The sequence below is a fragment of the Manis javanica genome, chromosome 15 (genome assembly GCF_040802235.1).
Source record: "Manis javanica isolate MJ-LG chromosome 15, MJ_LKY, whole genome shotgun sequence".
Classification (NCBI taxonomy): Eukaryota; Metazoa; Chordata; class Mammalia; order Pholidota; family Manidae; genus Manis; species Manis javanica.
This window is the reverse complement of record NC_133170.1, coordinates 84,822,250-84,841,826: the sequence shown is the minus strand read 5'-3', so window position 1 is coordinate 84,841,826 and position 19,577 is coordinate 84,822,250. Positions and strand designations below refer to the sequence as shown.

The window sequence follows — 19,577 nt, the reverse complement described above, 5'->3', positions numbered from 1 at the left end:
CGCAGGAGACAGGGTGCTGTGTCTCCTGTGGGCTGCCTGCCCGCAAGCTCCCCCCACTGGGCCACGTTCCCGGCCACCTGCCGGTCCAGCCCTGACCCCAAGGACCCGGGGCCTCTCCCAGCTCGCTGTTCCCCGAGAACTGGCCTCTCCTGGAGCCGCCCACAGCTTGGGTTTCCCGGGATTTGTGCTAGGAAAGCCCCCAGGCCTGGCTCTGACCAAGATGTCTTGCTCCAGCCTCTTGCCCAATCCCAGTCTTCCCAAACCTGTTTCCCTCTTTGTGTCCCGCGTGTGAGCCCAGACACCCGCCAGTCTTGGGGGGTTCCAGGGGTTCCCAGCTTCCGCCGCCTCCCGCTGAAAGTAAACTCAGGGCCGTGGCGCCCCCTGGTGGCGAACGTTAGGAAGTGCCACTGCCCAAGCCAGGGAGGCGATGGCCTGGCCCCAGGTCCTGGAGCTCAGGGTGGGAAGGACAGTGCTTGGCACGGACCTACCCTGGGTCCTCCCACCCGCCAGGTCTCCATGAAAATGCTGGGGCTCTCGCCAGTGTCCAAGGTGGGAAGACCTCCAGATTCACCATTCCCTGCCGGACAGCTCCATTTCATACACAGGATGCTGAGGCCGGGGAGCTGGGAGCCAGGCCAGCAAGGCTGCCCAGAGCCTGGCCCTGCAGCCCTCATTTATTGCATTGTTTTTCCACTCACAGGGAAACACAGCCCTCAAAGTCCCGCTCCTGGCCCCAGTGGGCGTCTCATCCCCAGACTGCTGCCCAGCCTGCGCACCCTGAGGGCTCAGTAGCCGGCAGGCTCCCCGCCTTTCCTGGGGTCTGAGGCGGCTGCCCAGCCATTGGATGTGCGAACGATGGCCTGCACCACAGCGATGTAGGTGGAAGTGACCTGGGTGTCATGGTGCCGGGTCCTCAGGGCTGCGGCCACCTCCTGGATTCCGGGAGAAGAGAGGAAGGCTTCAGTGGGGCCCAGGACACCATCCAAGCCACGCCAGTGTCATGGGCTTCAGAGACCCAGGTGGCGCCATTTCTGGCTGGGTGGGCAAGAAGAGCACATTGGGGGCACCTGGGCCTAGGGGGGTCCCTGGGGCAGGTAGCCTGGCCCCCAGTGCACGGCACTAAAGATGGCCCAGGCAGCGGGGCTGAGGGCACCTGCCCTAGGCAGAGGACAACAGCTATCGTCCACTCCGTGAGGACTCAGGAAACCTAAGTCTCCATTCCAGGAAACCTGTGCTTCCGCACCCCCAACTGTGACTTGGTTTCCCGCTCCTGCCAGCCCCACCTGGTCAATGTCTTTCTCCAGCGTCGTGACGTTGGGCAGGAGCTGGTTGTGCAATCGGGGCTCCTCTACTGCACGCGTCACATCGTAGCCAAACCACAGGCTGTGGATGATGGCCTGGGGGCGGAGTCAGCACGGGGTGAGGGGCGGGACAGGCAGGGGCCGAGGGGACTGGGCCGGGTGGGAGCGGGGGTGCATACCAGCGCGGTGGCCGTGGTGATCTGCGTGCCCCCAGAGGCACCCACTGCCATGCGGACCTGGCCGTCCTGGCCCACGATGATGGCCGGGCACATGGAGGAGAGCGGCTGCTTTCCTGTGGCCGGCAGTTGGGCAGGGACAGGGGTGCGGGTCAGCTGCTGCCCCGGACACCAGCCCTCTCCACACCTGAGCCCCATGCCCCACACCTGGCTTGATGAAGTTGGCTGGTGAGGGGGGCACCCCAAACTGGTTGGTGATGTTGGGGGAACTGAAGTCGTCCATCTCATCATTGAACAGGATTCCACTGACTGACGACCGCACCTTGGCACCAAAGCTGCAGACCAGCCTGGTCAGGCCGCTGTACCCACCCCACCTGGCCCCCACCCACCCACTAGCTGGAGCTCCAACTTGCTCCCATGAGGCCAGGGACTCTATCGAGATGGGGCCTCAGTTTCCCACCATGCAGGGGGGTATGGGCCCCCCTCTGGCCCACCCAGGCTGCTGGCAGCTCCTACTAGAGGTTGATGGTGCTGGTGGCCGACACGGCGCTGCCGTCCTCCGAGACCACGGACAGGTGCGCGGTGCCGCCGTCGTCGGGCGTGTAGAACTCAGGCTCATAGTAGGAGGTCGGGTGAGTGGTGTCGTCGGAGATCCGGGCCCGAAGCTGGGCAGCAAAGAACTCCGAGCTCATGTTGCGGACCACCTGCCGAGACCCCAGAGCCGGCCTGAGGAGGTGGGGGCAGGTGTGGAGGGGCACAGGCTTGGGAGAGCAGCTCTCGGGAGGCTCCCAACCGAGGCCCTGACCACAGCCCTCCTGCACCCCAAACCTCAAGGGGCCCGCTGACCCCCTCTCTCTGGATTTCGTTTCTGTTGCAGTCAGCAATTCTGAATGTCTGTCTGTCCCCCAAACCCTAACTTTAGTCGGATTCAGCCATTCATTCATGGAGCTTGTAGTACATGCGTAGCACTATGGGATGAGCAGGGAACAGACACGCATGTCCCTGACTTCATGGCAGGAAAGACCAAGGCAAGCAGGGACATGCTGGAAAGAACAAGCCAGGCAAAGGGAATGAGGAGGGATGAGGATGGGAAGGAGTGTTCAGGGAGGGCTTCTGGGAGGAGGTGACATCTGCAGTGAGGCCTACATGGTAAGTGCAAAGGCCCTGAGGCAGGTCTGAGTGACAGGCAGAATGAATGGGGTTAAGGAGAGAGGAGGTGGAAGACATTGGCAGGGGCCAGGCCCATAGGTCTTCATAAATCCCCTAAAGACTTTGGTTTTGCTCTGAGCTACCCAGCCTGGGGTAGAGAAATGCGCACACTGGTGGGTTACAGGATCCCTCTGGTGGCCATGTGGAGGAGAAGAGTAGAACCCAGCTGGGAGGCTATGACATGAACCAGGTGAGAGATGATGGTGGCTGGCCCAGGTGGGAGAGAAGAGGCACCGATGGACCCCACATCTTGAGTACAGGGGAGTCATTAACCAGGAAGATGAACTCTGCAGAAGGGGCGGTGCTGGAGACAGGAGCTTGATTTTGGAGAGGTGCCCTTTGGACACTGAAGAACCTGTCACAGGTGGGTGATGGGCCTGTTGTGGGGGGAGGGTCATAGGCAAGGCTGGGCGGAGGGATAAATGGGGAGACTGGCTCAGGTGGTTCCCTGAAGCCATGACCTGAGCAGGTGGCCAGGACGGTAAGGGCGCAGAGGGAGAGGAGAGGAGGAGCCGGTGAGGAAGGCCCTGGGGGCCGCACGAAGGGAACATGGGCCATTCCCAGCAACACTCCTTGGATGCGCTGATGGTTCCAAGCAGAGACCTTTCAGCCTGAATCTACTCCCAAGGACACAGAACCTCAGATCCAGGGTGTGGGATGCTCTGCAAGACAACTGCCCTGGGCTTTAAGATCAAGAGAACAAAGGTGTTAAGAGACTGGAGAGACATAGCAGCGACCACAAGCTGTGAGCTGGGTGGGCCCTTGGACCTAAGGGAGCCTCGGGGAGATTCTGACACAGGGGCCTAAAGGGTCAGGACACCTTGATGTCAGCATGTAGAGGTCCTCAATCTCAGGAGATACAACCTAAAGTGCAATATCTGCTACCTTACTGGCCAACGATTCAGAAAAGAAACGTGCATCTTGACAGAGATGAACCGAGACAGGGCAAGAGGAACGAAATGTGGCAAAATGCCCACAACTTTGCAAAACAAGCAGTGGAGGGAAGAAGGGGCCCGCGAACTTTATGACCTGCTGCCGCTCAGGCCCGAGGGGGAGGCGGAGGCTGGGTGCAGGGTGGGGGGGACCCAGCGTGAACTGAGCAGGAGGGCGGGGCTTGACGGGTGAGGGCTGCAGAGAGCGGAGGCGGCCAAAGCTGCTCCACAGGTAACAGAGGAAAGGGCAGCGGCTGGAAAGCTCTGGACCGGCACCAGCGCACCTCTGGAGAACGACCCGTCAGAAACAGCACAATGGTAACGCTGGAGGCGGAGCAGCATGGCAGGAAGGGGCACTGAGGCAGCTGGTGGAGCAGCCGCAGGGTCACCCTTAGCCAGGAGGGAGGGTGAGGCGTGCAGTGTACGGCTTCTGTCCCCTTGGGGACACAAGACAGCAGGTCACTGGCTGCTGTGGGGAGTGGGTACAAAACAGTCATTGAAAAAGAGAAGAGAGAGACCCAGTAAGCAGACAAGCTGCTGGTCAGCTGCGGCCCCTTCCAGGAGGCACAAGTCAGTCTGAGCGGCCTGCAGGTCCACCCCCAAATGGGGGATCCTAGCAGGTAAGAAGGGACATGATGGGGCTATTGATGGAGGCCCAGCCTGGAGCTGGAGTGCCTGGCAGTAAGTAGGTGGGTGGAGATCTTGGGAACAGTAGCTTCCGGGTGTGGCCAAGGAGCAGGTGGCCAAGGCCTCTGCCCACGTAGAACACTGTTCCTCTACCCATACCCATCCTTCTCATCACCTTTGAGGGTTGCAATTCTCCTGTGCATTCTTTACCTCAGCACTGACCAGTCCAGAACCTTCTAGGCCCAGGGCACAGCACGTGCAAAGGCCCTGAGGTGGGAGTGAGTATGTGTGGGGGGTGGGTGTTAATTATTCATTGTCAAGTCTGTCACACTGTGAGCTCCTTGGAGCAGAGGCCCAGATTCATGGTCCCCAGTCCACCCCATCACATAGTAGGTGGTGGGGATGGATTAATAAAATACACATGAGGCTGGGGTGGCCCCGAGGAACCCTCCTGGCACTTCTGTGGAACGCCCCCCACCCATCACAGGCCAGTGCCTGCCCCTTACCTCAGTCACACTGACAAACTTGGGGTCCCCAAGCAGGGTCCTCTTGGCATAGGCAAACCGGAAGGCCTCCACAATGCGGTGGTAGGTCAGGCCCTTCTGCTCAGGTGTCTCCACACTTGCCCGGGAGAAGTTGTACCCTGGTTGGGCAGAGCCAGGCACACATTGGTGGCCCCAGGGCCCTTGGGACATCCTAGCCCAGCGGAGATGGCTGGCTGTCCCAGTGTGGGCTTACCCCTGCCTGAGCCACTTGGCCCACCTTGAGAAGAACATTTAATACCTAGCAGCAGTGGTCACGGCGGAGGAATGTAAGGCTGGAATGAGGCAAGGGAACCCCTGGCCTGGGCCTCACATGCCCAGCTAGAAGGCTATCCAGTCTACATGGTTGCACACAACTTAGACCCTCTGGGCCAGGTGCCCCCGGACATGAACTTCTGGCACCAGGTGCCAGGGACAAGCCAGACCCGGTAGCTCCTGAGCCCTTGCACCTGAGCCCAGCCCACCTCTGGGACACTGCTTTGCACCTCTCCCCCGCCCAACCGCTCCTTCTTGTCCTGCAGCCCCTAAGCATCGCCCCTCACGCCCTGGCCACTGTGCACTGCCTCCTGCAGGCCATGGAGGGGCAGCTCACCCTTGAGGATGTTGAGGATGAGGGCCAGCACGGGCCCGCTGAGTGGGGCGCTGGGCACGTACAGCTTCGCGTCCCCAAGGCTGATGCTCAGCGGGTCCTCGATCAGCTCGGCACGGTAGTTGTTCAGGTCCTTGGCCGTCATAATGCCCCCTGCGATGGGACAGCAGCTCAGTGGGTGGACATGGGGTGAGGACTGCAAAGTTGGAGGGGTGCACGGGCCACCAGGCTGGGAGCCCTGCCTTCTCTGGAGGGCCCCCCACCCTTCCACCCCCCACTGGCCCACCCCCAGTCCCTCGGTCCTTCCTGATGACGCCATCTCCCCATGGCCAAGCCCAGGCCAGCAGCCCTCTACCCACTTGCTCCACTGGCCTCCAGGTCTGCCTTCCGTCCCCTTGGCTTCTCTAAGCGGAAATACCTGCTCCCATCTCCCTGCTACTCAGCCCCCTCCTCCCAGGAGGAACTCTCCAGGGAAATGGCTTCGGACAGACCAGACATTTACAGGTGAATTTCTGGAGTCAGTGGTAAAGGCCAACATGCTCATCACCCTCCTCTGAGACGCACTGACAAACGTAACGCATGAACAAGTCCACAGCTCAGGGAGAGACAGCAGCACCGGGCTCCCAGGCCAGAGTCCATCAGAACCTGTCGCACAAGGTCCTGACTACAGGACCCTGCGTGCAGCCCTTCTGACGCCTCTCTCGCCAAGCCCACCCACCTCATCCCCTGGGGCCCTCGTGGAGAATTAAAACCACTCTCTTGGAATGAATGCCCTTCTTCTCTCTGCCTGTGAAATCCAACCTTATTTTCAGCTCAGGGACCACCTCCTCCAGGAAGTCCTCCCAGGTCTGCATTTTCATGTTTCTGCAGCCTATGCCTGCATGTACCCCCTGGGAGCTTTCCCTCTGGGGCTACCTTGGTTTTGCCCCAACCAGGAACTGTGCATCCATGCCATCTGTCACTGACTACAAACACATCTGCGCCTCTCCAAGGTAGCCAGCTCACCCTCCGCCTGAATGTCCTTGACGATCTGGGCCGTGAGGCTTCCATTGTAGAAGGCCTGGGGGCCCTCGGAGGCCAGCGTCTCGTACGTGTCGGCCAGCCGTGGCATGGTCACTCTGTCCCCCTGCCGCAGCACCTTCCCATTCCGGCAGAACACCTCACTGGGGCAGAGGGGCCTCCGCTGAGGCAGGGGTAGGGCAGGCTTGGCCAGCTACCCCCACCTTCCCAGGAGGACAAAGGATAGTGGGTGCCTGTCCACAGGCAGGTGGCCCTGGCATCGGGGCTTGTCCTCTGGTGTCCAGACCATGCCTCCTAGGGTCCCCTGCCACTCAGGATGCTCGGGCAGGAACCCTGCACCTCAGGCTCAGAATGTGCACCCACACACAGTGGGGAGGGTTTTTGTCTCCGGGACCTGTCCCTCCATCAAAGCAGCTTCCTGGGTGCACTGCCAGCCCCTCACAGCTTGCAGGGCCCTCAAGCCCGTCCACCCGATGTCCACCCAGCACCCGCACACGTACCACAGTGCAGGCTGCCGCTCAATGGCAGCCTGGCTTCTCTCCAGGGCTGCTGCCAGGCCCTTCCCCACAGGGAAGCCCTGGCGGGCTAGCTGGATGCTGGGCTGGAAGAGGCGAGCCCAGGGCAGCCGCCCGTGCCGCCTGTGTGCCAGCTCATAGCCTCGAATCTCGCCAGGAACCGCCACTGACAGCCCGCCTGTGGGGGAGAGGGGCGTGGCTAGTGGCTTCAGGAAGGGGACCTCAGGAGGGGTGCTGCGCTGGGCGGCATGCCAGGCACAGACCGCAGATGGGCTTAGGAGGGAAACGGAGTTTCGGAGTCATTTTCAGACCAGGCAGACGAGAGGGTGATCGGCTGGAGATGTCTGAGCGGATGCGGCAGGGTGGGAGGAGTGTACACGCCGGCCTCTGCCATCACAGGACTAGCTGTCTGCCCCACAGGTGCCACCTGAAAACCAGCGCCCCGGATTCCATCTGTTGCCCTTGTTTTGTCCCCCAGCTTAGGGAACAACTCCTGACACTCTAGGAGGTGCCCGGTAAATCGTGGTGAAACAAATCCAGAACATTCGCAAGATGTTAAGTCTATCAGATTCTAGCAATCTCAGCCTCTGAACCATTTCATTTCTACGCATACTGAGTTTCCCAATGGGTACAAAACTTCAAAGACTCTGTACATCGGAAAGGGTTCCCAAGGGGCGGCTCACAAAGCCCCGGCCCGAGGGGCAGGGCCTGCAGGATGGGTCAGGCCTGCAGTGGGTGGCAGGCACCCTCACCACCTTCCTCCAGCCTCCCTTCCTGTAGCCCACTTGGGCCCTTGGAGTGGCGCCCTCTGGTGGCCACTGGCTTCCCCTCAGCTGCCTGGAGACTTTGGGGGGCCCCCTCTCAGCATGAGGCCAGGTTAGGAGAGACTCCACCCCATACTCCAGAGATATATCTCCATAGACAAACAAATGAATGAATGATTTGGACGTCTGTTAAATTCAGCAGGGTTTTTAGGTGGCCTGGGCTCAATCCTGTCCTCACCACCGTCCAGTCCAGCTGTATGACCTCAACCAGTTTGTATGACCTCTCTGGGCCTCAACATTCCCACCTGTGAAACAGAAATCAACACAGCATTCCCCCTGCTGCGAGTACAGGGAGGATTCAGAGCGTCACGCGTGAGCAGGGCCGAGAGAGGGCCGGCCCCAGCGGGCCTGCTAGTGCATGGGGTGACCCCAGGGGCCTGAGCAGAACTGACAGAAGCTCCATCCCGTTACCCTCTGTGATGATGGACGGGACCGTCTGCTACGGGAGGGTATCCTGGGCAGGAGGGAATGGGAGGGGCGGGCACCGGCGACGGGCAGAGCTGACCCAGCCCAGGACAGGCACACGCTCACGCCCTCCCAGCAGCCTTGCTGCGCACACATCCTGGGCCGGCTCCTCACCTTCCTCCGACTGCTCTGAGCTGTTGAACATGTGGGCAGAGGCCAGCCCAGGGGCCACCTCGCGGGCGTTGATGACCTCAGCTTTTCCTGGAAGGAGAAGTGAAACTGAGCAGGTGCCCCCTTGGCGAAGCCCCTCGGGCTTTCCTTCCACCACGGGCCCTGAGCCCCCCAAACCAGAGTGTGCTGCTTGGACGAGACAGTGATGACCAGGGAATGGGTACCAGAGGGCATGAAGGGGAAGCAGGGTCAGCAAGAGTAACAGCAGTTCACTCAGATGTCATCAGGGGCACAGGATGAAGTTCCCCCTCAAGAGCTGTAGACGATGTCTTGGCACACATCCTCGAGCCATTTTACAGGAGCTGAGATCCCGCCGGACAGACACACTCACCCTAGCACACACTCCAGACTAGCTGGAGCCGGAAGATTTATGATTCGGATCCCCAAAACACCTCCTGGCTGCCTAATGCTCAACCAGTCAAAAGATGCCCATGAGCCGATCACACGTTCTGAGACCCTCACTCATAATTTTCCCTTTAAAAACCCTCACTTGTAAGCCAGTGGGAGAGTTTGGGACTGGGCGTCAGCCGCCATTCTCCCCACTTCTCCTGGCGCCTACTTCCCTTCACTTCACCCCGATGCCAGTATTTGACTTGCTGGCAGACCCGGGTTTGGCCGGCTTGATAACAGAAGCAGGTGGGCAGGCTGGACCAATGCCAAGCCCTCACCCCTTGGGGACCTGGGGCCCCCCAGGTCGGCCTGCACCAGCCCAAGCCCAGCATGGGACGGGCACCCCCAGCCCTCCGCCCACCCCCATGGGTGCTCACTCGTTGTGCTGTTGTAGATGGTGAGGAACAGGCCGCCCCCAATGCCCATACTGTGGGCATTCATGAGCCCCACACACAGCAGGGCCGCGATGGCAGCGTCCACCGCCGAGCCGCCGTCCTGCAGCGCGTCCCTGCCAGAGACCCGCGGTGAGGAGGGCAGACAGGTGGCTCCCAGCCCCCACGTGCACCCTGCTGCCCACCTCGCCCTGCCTGGTTGCCCTGCCAGAGGAAGACAGCAGCAGAGCCCACGGCGTGTTTCTTTTAAATGTAATTAACTCTAAAACCCATGGGCTCGGATGTCCCTCTTTTTCAAGCAAACAAATGTACGTGACTTTTATAACAGAAACAAATGAAGAAGTGTTACTTTTTATTAGTGACTTCTTTTCTGTTGGTCTTTACAGGAACCTGATCTTGTATGTAACATGAGACAGGGTTCTAAAACAGCATAAAAGAGCAGAGTTTATCCAAAGAGACAGACACCCTTACAACGGGGCACAGGGGCCAGGCCGGGCCCAGGGAGCCCTGCAGCCTGCGCCTGGGTCGCTGTGCCCTCGTCCCCTCACCAGAGGCTGCTGAGAAGCCCCGAGGAAAGAACAGGCAGCTCCATACACAGCAGCTACCCGTTGTCTAGGCAGCCCATTTACAGGAGGGGAAACTGAGTCTCAGAGTGGCAAGGGTCTTGCCTGGGCCAGCTTACTGTCCAGGCCTGTGTCCCCACGCCCTGGCCACTTACCTCCCAATCTCCGAGCAGTGCTTGGCGTCTGCGGCCACAGCTGCCCTGGGGTACACGTGGTTGTGCGTCTTGGAGGCCGCGGGCAGCCAGAAGCAGAGGCCGACGATGAGGAGCACGAGGGACACGGCCACCAGGGCCAGCACCGCCATGTGCCACTTCTTCATGGCTCTGCTGGAGGGGGTCGAGGGCCAGGGTCTGCTGCGGGCCTGGCCTTGGGCACATCTGGACTCCCCACCCCACAGGGCACACCCCAAAGTCAAGCCTCAGAAACGTGTCCCTGTGTCTCCTCCCAGCTACCCGGAAAACGTGCAGGCTGTTCAGTCCCTAGACGTGCTCAGGCTGCTGCCTCTGCTAGGAGCTCCTGGCCCCACCTCTGCCACCCCAAATCTCCCTGCCTATTCTTGGGGCCCCACCCCACCAATGAGGACCCCACCTCCAGCAGGGGCCCCCCGCAGCCCCAGATTTCATATGCCCTCTGCTTAGCCATCTCCTCTTAGGGAGGACCCTCCACTGCCAGGCAGGGAGCCCCAGGAGGATCAAGCCTGGCTGATTCCTTCTGTTCCCCCCCTCAGCCCAGAGCCCAGCAGTGTCCATGGGTCCCCCCAGAGGGGCCTGTGCAAAGCACGGGGTTCAGCTTCCATTGTACCCTCTGAGGGGCACCCACAGTCCCCTGCTGAAATCATCAAGCCAGCCTCCATGCGGTGGGGACCTACCTTCCTCAGCAGATGGGGGCCCTGAGCCTTGCCTGGGGAGGTGGCCACGAAAGCTGGGAGTGTTTGGCTGAAACAGCTGGAAAAATAAGCGGAGTCTCCCTCACACACTGCAGGAGGCTGTGACCACAGACAGACTCTGCTCCAGAGGGAAGCACGCTCCTCGCTCTCCTGAAAATCGAGAGGGTGCACCTGAGAGGGGTGCACCTGAGAGGGGGTGCACCTGAGAGGGCGTGCACCTGAAGCAGGCTGGCCGGCCCTCCCCAGGGAGCTGCGAGGTTTCTCTGCCTCCACGGGAACTCTGGAATTGAAGAGGAGGCTGCCAGCCGCTGGTGTTGGTGGGAGTTCTCCAGATCTTCCCCCGGGCACAGCCCAGGGAGGATCTGCACGGAGCAGGGCCAAGCCCGGCACAGCGTTCCCGCACGAGCCCGGGGTTGGTGAGGAGAAACGCGCTCAGGTGACAAAGCAGAGAGGCCCATGCGTGAGCCGGGCCTAGGGGGTGGGGGGCCCCACTGGGCCCCGCCTTGCCCCTCACCTGGGTGGACATTGGCAAGTCGCTGACCATTCGTCCAGTGGGAATGACAGAGGCACCCTGCTGGGTATGTTGTGAAGACTTGGTGAGGTGGAAAGCGTGAAATGCTAGGCAAATGTTGGCTATTGTCACCTCTGCTGGCAGGGAGATGCCCTGCTCGGGGACTCGGGGCACAGGGCACCTGGCGGGGCTCCTGTGCACTCCTTCCCTGCTGTGCAAGAAGGGACAGCAGCGGCCCCATGATGGTGGCAGGAGGCAAGGGGTGTGACCCCGATGGGGAAGGAGAGTGTGGTGACAGGCAGGGGGTCCCCCTCTCCAGGATGCAGTTCCCTCCAAGGGCAGATGTCTGCTAGTGAGCTCCAGGCTGGAGCCCCTCTGGCCCACCCTGTGCCTATTCAGGGGACCTGAACTCCAGGCCTGCATAGTGTCCCTGAGATGGTCTGGGAATGGAGCCCCACCCCATGGCCGTGTGGGGGGCATCCAGACCCCAGTGGGGAAGGGCTCTCCCCTCCCAGGGCTCTGCGGGGTTGGGCAGCAGTAGGATCCATGACCCCATGGGACCCGAGCCGGCCCCTCCTGTCCACTGCGACCACCTTCACCGAATCCAGGCGCCACGGTTTCCAACTGGACTCCCACAGCCACCCCCCGGACTCCTACAGCTGCCCCCCTGCCCTCTGCCTGCCTCCCGGAGTTGACTGCCCACTGACTGCTCTTCAGTCCTCAGAGAAGCAGCCAGAGGGCTCTCTCCAGAGTGCCAACCAGGCCCCACCCCCTCCACCGCTGCGGGGACAGCCCCTGCCCTCTGCCCCCGGCCGGGCAGGACAGCCCTTGGGGCGCACCCTGGGCCCGAGCAGGGAGCTCAGGTGTGGGTCGGTGTCCCAGGTGGAGGCAGCTGTGCTGGGAGGCTGCAGGGCCTCCTGACCGAGACCAGCAATGCACAGCGTCTGCTCCAGACGCAGAGCTTTTCCATCATGTGTGGTAGGGAGAGGTGGTGCAGGGCAGGGCGGGACAGGGGCCAGCGTCCCTGGCCAGGCACAGACAAAGCCCCGCCTGCCAGGGAGGCCCCTGCTCCCACCTGCCAGGCCAGGGCACGCAGGCCCCTTGGGAGCATAGCCCCTCTCTCCTGGACTTGGTCCCATGAGCTGAGACACCCTCAGGGCCCTCCTCTCTCCCCTCCGGCCCCTGGGGCGAGCCAGCGGTGACCCCACGAGGTCGGCGCTCCAGCCTGCCCTGCCTGTCCATCTGTCTGTCCACCCATCCGCCCAGAGGCCCAGGAGGGCTCCCGAGGGGCAGGGGCACCTGGTGAGGCTCGGGTGGCTGGGGCTGTGGGGTAAGGGATGCAGCCTGGCCACGTCCCCTCCGCCTGTGCTGGCCCAGCCCCCCGCAGGCAGACATCCCCAGGCCTGAGGAAGACGCCCTGCTGGGGACCGGGCTTCCGCTTCCCAGCCTCCCACCCCATGTTTTTCTCAAAGACTCACCAAAACAATGTCTAAACTCGGAGGCCTGCCTCTCACCCAAATCAGTGTCAGGAGAGGAAGCTAAGACCAGAGGGTGGGGCAGGCACAGAGCTGGGCCTCAAATCCGAGCCCCACTCCTCATGACCCTGACGGGCTACCTGAGGCCCCAGGGCAGCAGGGGTGCGAGAAAGCCACTGTTCATCGAGGACAGCTCCGGGCCGAGGCATGGCCAGACCAGTGTGCCTGGCAAAGCCTCAGCCAGAGTGCCGCTGGGCCCCCACCCCAGAGCGGCCCCGAGCCATGCCTGTGCCCCCCACAGAGACCTCAGGGCACCTCTGAACTGGGATTGGGGTCTGGAAGGGGGCACCAGGGAGCAGGGCAGGAAAGGGCCAGAAGGGGCTGGAGGCACTCACATGCTCACCTAGTCCCAGAGGGGGCAAGAGGCTGGCCAGGGGGTGCCCAGCATCCCCATGGGGCAGTTGAAGGCGTCTGACAAGAGTGGAGAGCAGGCAGTCCTCTGAGAGAGGTCCAGCCTGGCAGGAGGCCGGCCCCGGAGGCTGACGTCACAGCAGCAAGGAGGCGCGGTGACGCGGCCTGTCAGCAGGTGACTGAAGTTTGCACAGCCCTGGGAGGGCCCTGGGCAGGAGTGGGACGTGGCAGCAGTGCCCCATGTAGGTGGCAGCAGGCAAGGGGGGTGACCCCAATGGGGAAGGAGAGGTGTGGGACAGGGGCAGAGTGTCCCCCTCCTGGGACTCAGTTCCGTCCAAAGAGCGGGGTCCCCTCTGGCAAGCCCCAGGCTGGGTCCCTTACTGGCTGTCCCTGCGCTGCTCAGAGCATCTGAACTCCAGTGACAGTGTCCCAGAGAAGGCTCCCGAGGCAGTACAGCACAGGCGCTACCAGGACTGGACCCAAACCGGGACCTGAGAGGCCTCAGGGTCCCTCCCTGGAACAGGGCCTGCAGCCTCACATCCAAACAAGCTACCCCCTGTCTGGGAATGTTAATGCCCCAGGGCCAAGGAACCACGTGAACAGCCTGGAAAGGCTGGGCCCAGGGTGGGCCAGAGCTCAGCCCAGCCGCGCACGCTGGACCCCCACACCTGCCCCCAGTCACTGCATGTCCCCAACCTACCGGCCTACCAGGGCGGGAGCAACGGCAGGTGTGGCGGGACCTTGGACACTGCTCCCCGCTGCCCCTTGGCCCTCGCCTGCCAAGAACAAGGTTCAGCCGCTTGCTTCTTGAGTCGCGGCGCCCTCCCCTGCTCCAGGGCCAGTTGTGTCTCAGCTGCCCTGGGGTCCCCGAAACCCCCATCGGTAACGCCGAATCCACAGCCACCCGGTAAGGCTGCACCGTCTGATAGACACAAGGAGACACAGCTGACTAGACCATTGCGGCCCTCCTGGCTCACACAGCCAGAACAGGCCTGAACCGTCCCCCCACTGCCTTTGAGCAGCAGACTCGGGATGGAACCCACCGGAGGCACACACATGAAATCCTTGAAGGCCGCAGGACGGGGTCGCTACAACCGAGCTCTTTCCCTGGACACAGCCCAGAGGCTGGGCACCTACCCCCCGGGGCTGGAGGCTAGCCAGGATCATCGGGGGATCCGGCCCCTAGTGGCAGCCTTGCAAGGCAGTCAGCTCAGAAGGGTCTGCAGCGCAGGGACACAGGGCTCTGTCCCCACGGTGAGCCTGCTCAGCAGTTTTCTGCCTGCCCAGGATGGCATGAGAGACAGCGGTATGAGCAGCAGCAGGGGGGGAGGATGTCTGCATGGGCAGAGGACGGCCCAGGCCCCACGGGCGGCCCCCGCAGTGGAGCCCCGGGCTGGGGCAGGCTGGAGGACAGAGAGCTTCTTCTACGGGGCACAAAGCCCGGCAGCAAGTGCAGGTTCCAGGGAGAGGGACAGGCAGGGAGGCACCTCATCAAGGGCCGTGTCAACGGAAGCATGACGTACAGAACAAAGAAGGCTCATCCTCACGTGTTAAGCGTTTCACATTCTGCCCGGGTCAGCCCCCCACCCACACATGGCCTGGGAAGCCACGTCCCACCTGGAAAGGCTGCCGAGCTGGGCTGGAGGTCTCCTCCAGGGCCCCTGGGCTCCTGTCCTAGGCACACAGGTGGTGACCTCCCCATCCCCAGAAATATGCAGCCTCACCCACCAGAGATTCTGACCCTGCCATCAGCACTACCCTCACCCCCCCACACGCACGCACACGCACATGCACACACAAGCTGGATTCAGGCTGAGTGGAGCAGGTTCCCAGGATGCAACAGAGAGGGACGTATGGGCAAGAAGTCAGAGCAGCCAGCCTGGAGCTTCTCAGTTGATACTCCAACCCAGCTCAATGGCTGTGTCCCCACAACCCCAAAGCCACAGGGGTGAAACTGGGACACAGCCCAAAACCCATTCCCAGACAGGAAACTGAGGCTTAGGTAGAAGCGACTTGGCCGAGCTCAGCTGCCCCCCCACCCCGGGAGGCACAGCAGGAGGGCCCAGGCCCACCCCTCCCGCCCTGCCACTGCCAGCCCACAGAGAGAATTCACCCCTGGGTGTGAGCGCACAGCTGCCCGAGGCTTCCCCCAGCCCTGCCCACGCCCGCGGATGGGAAGCTTGTCCCTACCCAGACCAGGAGTTGGGCTCTGTCTCTCTTGCTGCCCACCTTGGTGGCATATGGCTGAGAATTAGAAAAAGGCCCCTTCCCCAGAACTTGATAGCCCCGACCTGCAGGAAACCTGTCGAAATAGCTATATATGCCTGTAGTGACCACAAGGTGGCGGGCGCCCCCTAGAGTTGTGCAACGATTCCTTGCAAAATGGACCCTGGCCCGCCCCCACCACAGCCGCAAACCAGGGCCCCAGGAGGGGCGAGCAGGGCCTGAGAGGGCAGAGCCCTTGGCCCCACCACAGCTCCGGCCCCACCCCAGGGCTGGGCTGCCCTGGGGCTCCTCCCGCCCCAGCCGGCCGGGTCTCCCTGGGCCTCAGTTTCTCCCTGCCGCTCTCCTTGATACCAGGAAATCCACTTCCGAGGGGCTGCGGCTCCCTCCAGGTTTTCCTCGGAGAAGTCAGGCAGCTCCACCCAGCCCTCCTCCGCCCACCCCACACCTGGGGCAGTGAGCCTGGACAGGCAGTTCAACCCACTTACCAGGCAAAAACCACAGGGGCCCCGGGTCCAGACCCGGTCAGACAAAGGGCCTGCGGCTCTGCCCTTCGGTGTAACCTCGCGGCAGGATCCGTCCACACAAGCCCCGCCCCCTTCACCCCAAAGGGCAACTCACTCCCAATCACACAGGTGCATACGCTGGGACTCCCCCAGCCACAGCCAGCACGCGGCCAAGCTGGGGCTGGAACCTGCCCTCCAGACACTCCTGAGAGGCCCCAAACCCGAGTTCCCCTGACCTAAGACGACCAGCAGCTCAGAGAGGGCTAGCTGCACTTCGGGGTCACACAGCACTGGGGCACAGCCAGACTCCCCTCCCAGCTCACCTGGCTCCAGGGCTGGCCCTCCTGCTGCTCTCCAGCAGGAGCTGGATTCCCAGTGCCCAGCTGGGAATCCAGCTCCTCCCCTCTTTCCCCCTGCCAGCCTGGGGTGGGGGAGGCTTTAAAGGCACAGGAACCTTTCCAGGTGGGAAGAGGGCTGGCTCCTAGCGCCATCTCTAGGGTTGCATGCCCCAGGACAGCTGCTGGCCTCTTGGGGCCTACTGGGGTCCCACAGCCTGAGCGACAGAGCTGAGTTTTGAGGGCCTCAGCGGGGCTGAATGAGGCTGAGTTCTGGACAGAAGCAGGTCAGGCCGAGCATCCCCTGGGAAGAGGTGTGTTTCTCCCAACTTTCCAAAGAGCTCTGGGGCACAGGCAGATGCCTGCACCACTGAGGGCTGGGAGTCAGGAGTGTAAGCACCTAAGGCTCCCCCATGCCCGAGAAGCCTCAGATTCTCCCTGTGACTCCAGGGTACAGGTGCCCCCTCCACCCTGCCTTCCCCCTGACTGTTGGGGCTACGGGTGGGGTGTTGGGAGGTTGTCACTCCAAGGACCCTGGTCCCTAAGACTGAAGGGGGTCACATGACCCAGGGGAGCCTTCCTTCATCCCCTCGCTCTCTGGGGTCACAAGCAGGCAGGCTGATGGGGGACATGGGGCAACCAGGGTAGGGGTTGGGGCTTTTGTCTCATGCCACGACCTGCTCTGCCCCATGGAATGAGATGGAGTGGGTGCCCCCACAGGGCTGGCAGGCCCAAGCCTGCCTGTGACTCTGAGGTCCACACATCTGCCACCACTATCATAGCCTTGTCTTACGTTCATTCATTTCCAGCAGGAACCTGGCCTATCTGGATTCTTCCCTCAAGGAGCCCCCGGCAAGATTGGAGATAAGCTAGTGTGATTGGCCAAGGAGGAGCGCAGGACCCTTAGGGAGAAGCAGGCACTGAGTGGGTGGGGAGAGCTTGGGCATCCAGCAGAGCCCGGATGGGAGGGACTGGGAAGGGCCGTACGGCGCCAAGTGGAGGGAACTGTCTGAGCTGGAGGCCGGGTCCTGCAGGCACCCCGGGAGCAGGGTGGGTGTGCGGGAGCTTTTTTGACCTCCCAGGGCCCTCCTGAGCCCTGAGGCATCAGCGTTTGAAAGGAAAGTGGCTGGATTCGGACCCAGAAGACCAGGCCAGTGAGTCTGGACTTTGAGAGCGAGGGGAGGTGGTGAATGTGTCACTGGGCTGGGTAACCCATTAACCCCAGCTCACTCATTAGGACCCTGGTGAGTGACCATTAGCTCCTCAACCTGTTCAGGAGTCATGCTGGGGCGTGGGAAGAAGGGAGCGTTGGTGGCTGGGGCCTGGCTGAGATGTGCTCTGTGTCCTTAGACGGAGGCGTCTCCCCACCATCCTGAAGCTTTTCATCTCCTAATCACCCCTGCTATGCTGGCACCAGCAACCTAGAGTGCCCAGGGTCCTTGGTCAGACAGGAGGCTCAAGGGCTGGTCCAGGGGTGGGGCTGGCAGGGCACCTGGCCCATTTCTCTCTGAGAAATGGGCCCACAGTGTCCTCCGAGGCCCTTCCTGTCCTTGGAGGGTCAGGCCGACCCCCACCTCTGTGACTGGGAAAACAGGACCTGGTGGGGCAAGAAGAGTGTTCCTGGCACAGGAAACCACAGTCTGAGAGGGGAAGGGACTTGCTCAAAGCCACTTGGCAGAACAGTGACCCATGACCTGGGGAAGGCCCTGCAGTCCACTTCCTGAAAGTGGTGCCTCGTTGCAGTCTCTGACATGCCCCACCCAGCTATCCTGGGAGTGGCTGTGCCTGAACCCCAGGAAGTGCCAGGTGAGCCTCATGCCCTAGGTGGGCCATCGCTGGCAGAGACACAACATCCCAAAACAGGCGCAAGCCTCACAGGGAGTGAGCCAGGTGGACAGGGGATCTGGATGCAGGCAGCACCTGATGCATCATCAGAACTCCTGGGACAGGATCTCAGGGCCCAATGGCAGCCAGGAAACCCGAGAATATCCAGAACATTCTGTGTGCCCTGCTATTTGCACCAAGGAGACATTTGGTAAAAGGGCTGAACAAAAGTGACTTTGACTCCAAGCACCGTAACTTTAATCTTAATGAACTTTAGGATCACAGAATCTCAAATGTTTGGTCTCCGATCTCCCATCTCCAGCATCCTAAAAAGGTTGGCCTGTACACCTGCCCTGACAGGGAACTCACTACATTTAAAGACAGCGAAACTGATTGCTTGGCAAGTTCTTCCCAACGTCAAGCTCCAATATAGCTTCTGGAGCTGTGAGGGTTGGCCTGCTTTAGGTGGGCTTGGCCACACATCCTGCCCATTGTTTGAGGCCACAAAGTGGAGGAGCAGGGGCCACCCCAGGCCCTGAGGCTACCTGGCCAGAGCTACGCAGACCCCATTGTAGGGAAGGAAGAAAGCCGGCAGCTGAGTAAATATGCTGGTGTTGCCTAGAAGGAGCTGGGGAAGTGAGCTCTGGCCCATTGCCAGCACAGGCAGAGCCTCGCTGACATCCCCTGGAGCCATTTGCAGGTCCCCCATTTCAGCACCTGCCTTTGATGTGAGTGTGGAAGCTGGTGCACCATCAAGTGCGTGGGCCTCCATAGATGTCAGCTCATTAGTACCTGGGAACGTCTCGCAGCAGGGCCGGATCTGACACCTGGTAGACCAAGTTCAATTCCCAGACTCAGAGGCAGGATGGCAGGGTGGCCAAGGGAAAGGGCTCTAGGTCCCTAGTTCAAATTTGACCCCAGCCACTGATTGCCCAGGGTCTCCTTTTCCTGCCCTCTGTTTTCTACCTGGAGAGCAGGGATAATCAAAACAGCTATGGGCAGCTTCACTGAGATGGTTGTGCATGGGCTGCAGTAAGTGCTGGCCACTCTCATGACTCCAACCCTCCTGAGTCCAGCATCCAGGCCCGCAGCTGCTCTGCCCCTGCCCAGTGAGCAGCCCACAGGTCTGAAGTGCTCCCCCTCCTGACCATGCTGACCTCCCTGCCCAAGGAAGCACTTACCACATCACCTTGTAATTCCCTGCGGTGTCTGGGAGCCTCAGAGGGTAGGGGAAATAGGCTGAGTCTCATTTGCACCCCAACCCCCATCCCGGGGCATGGACTGTGCTGAGGGAAGGACACACACTCTTGTCTCTAAAGGGGGCTGCAGGCTCAAGCCTGCCTGTCCACGCCTGCACCCCCCCCAACCCCACCAACAAGCCCCACATGCCTGACCCTGCAGGGGCTCAGTGGCCTGTGGGTTTACTGATGCCAAAACTGTCCAGAACTTTCTGTGCAAGCCCTGTTCGACCCACCTGGGCTTCCAGGAACCTCACTCCCCAACCCCTTGCTAGCATCTGGTTCCTCGGCCTCCTCCACCTCTTCGAGCGGGACTCAGTTACTCTCTAGCTGACTTCTGCTGAAACCTCCCATGGGCTGCTGTTTCTGATGCCTCAGGTCGACGTGCCCAAACCTGAACTAAGCAACTGCCCTCCCCAGACTCCTGCAGCCATGTTAGCCAGAGTCTACAC

At 61.5% G+C, this 19,577-nt stretch overlaps 1 protein-coding gene across 1 annotated transcript; it reads right to left on the bottom strand.

Moving 5' to 3' along the window:
• Positions 1-607: 607 nt before the first annotated feature.
• Positions 608-15,819, bottom strand: GGT1 (gamma-glutamyltransferase 1). The gene is made up of 14 exons (XM_017641061.3): positions 15,711-15,819; positions 10,585-10,752; positions 9,872-10,042; positions 9,139-9,269; positions 8,315-8,401; positions 6,897-7,089; positions 6,382-6,539; positions 5,380-5,529; positions 4,752-4,888; positions 1,994-2,181; positions 1,685-1,812; positions 1,481-1,593; positions 1,284-1,397; positions 608-932 (listed from the first exon to the last, which is right to left on the bottom strand). The coding sequence occupies exons 3-14, from the start codon at positions 10,033-10,035 to the stop codon at positions 786-788; spliced, it is 1,710 nt and encodes a 569-aa protein (XP_017496550.2). The 5' UTR covers positions 10,036-10,042; positions 10,585-10,752; positions 15,711-15,819; the 3' UTR covers positions 608-785.
• Between the last annotated feature and the right edge of the window lie 3,758 nt (positions 15,820-19,577).

Bases quoted from the DNA above. Each gene is read 5' to 3' on its own strand.
- GGT1 (XM_017641061.3), bottom strand. From the start codon at position 10,035: ATGAAGAAGTGGCACATGGCGGTGCTGGCCCTGGTGGCCGTGTCCCTC. The intron at 9,270-9,871 runs GTAAGTGGCCAG...GGTCTCTGGCAG, and splicing joins CACTGCTCGGAGATTGGGAG to GGACGCGCTGCAGGACGGCG. The intron at 1,398-1,480 runs GTATGCACCCCC...CTCCGCCCCCAG, and splicing joins TCACCACGGCCACCGCGCTG to GCCATCATCCACAGCCTGTG.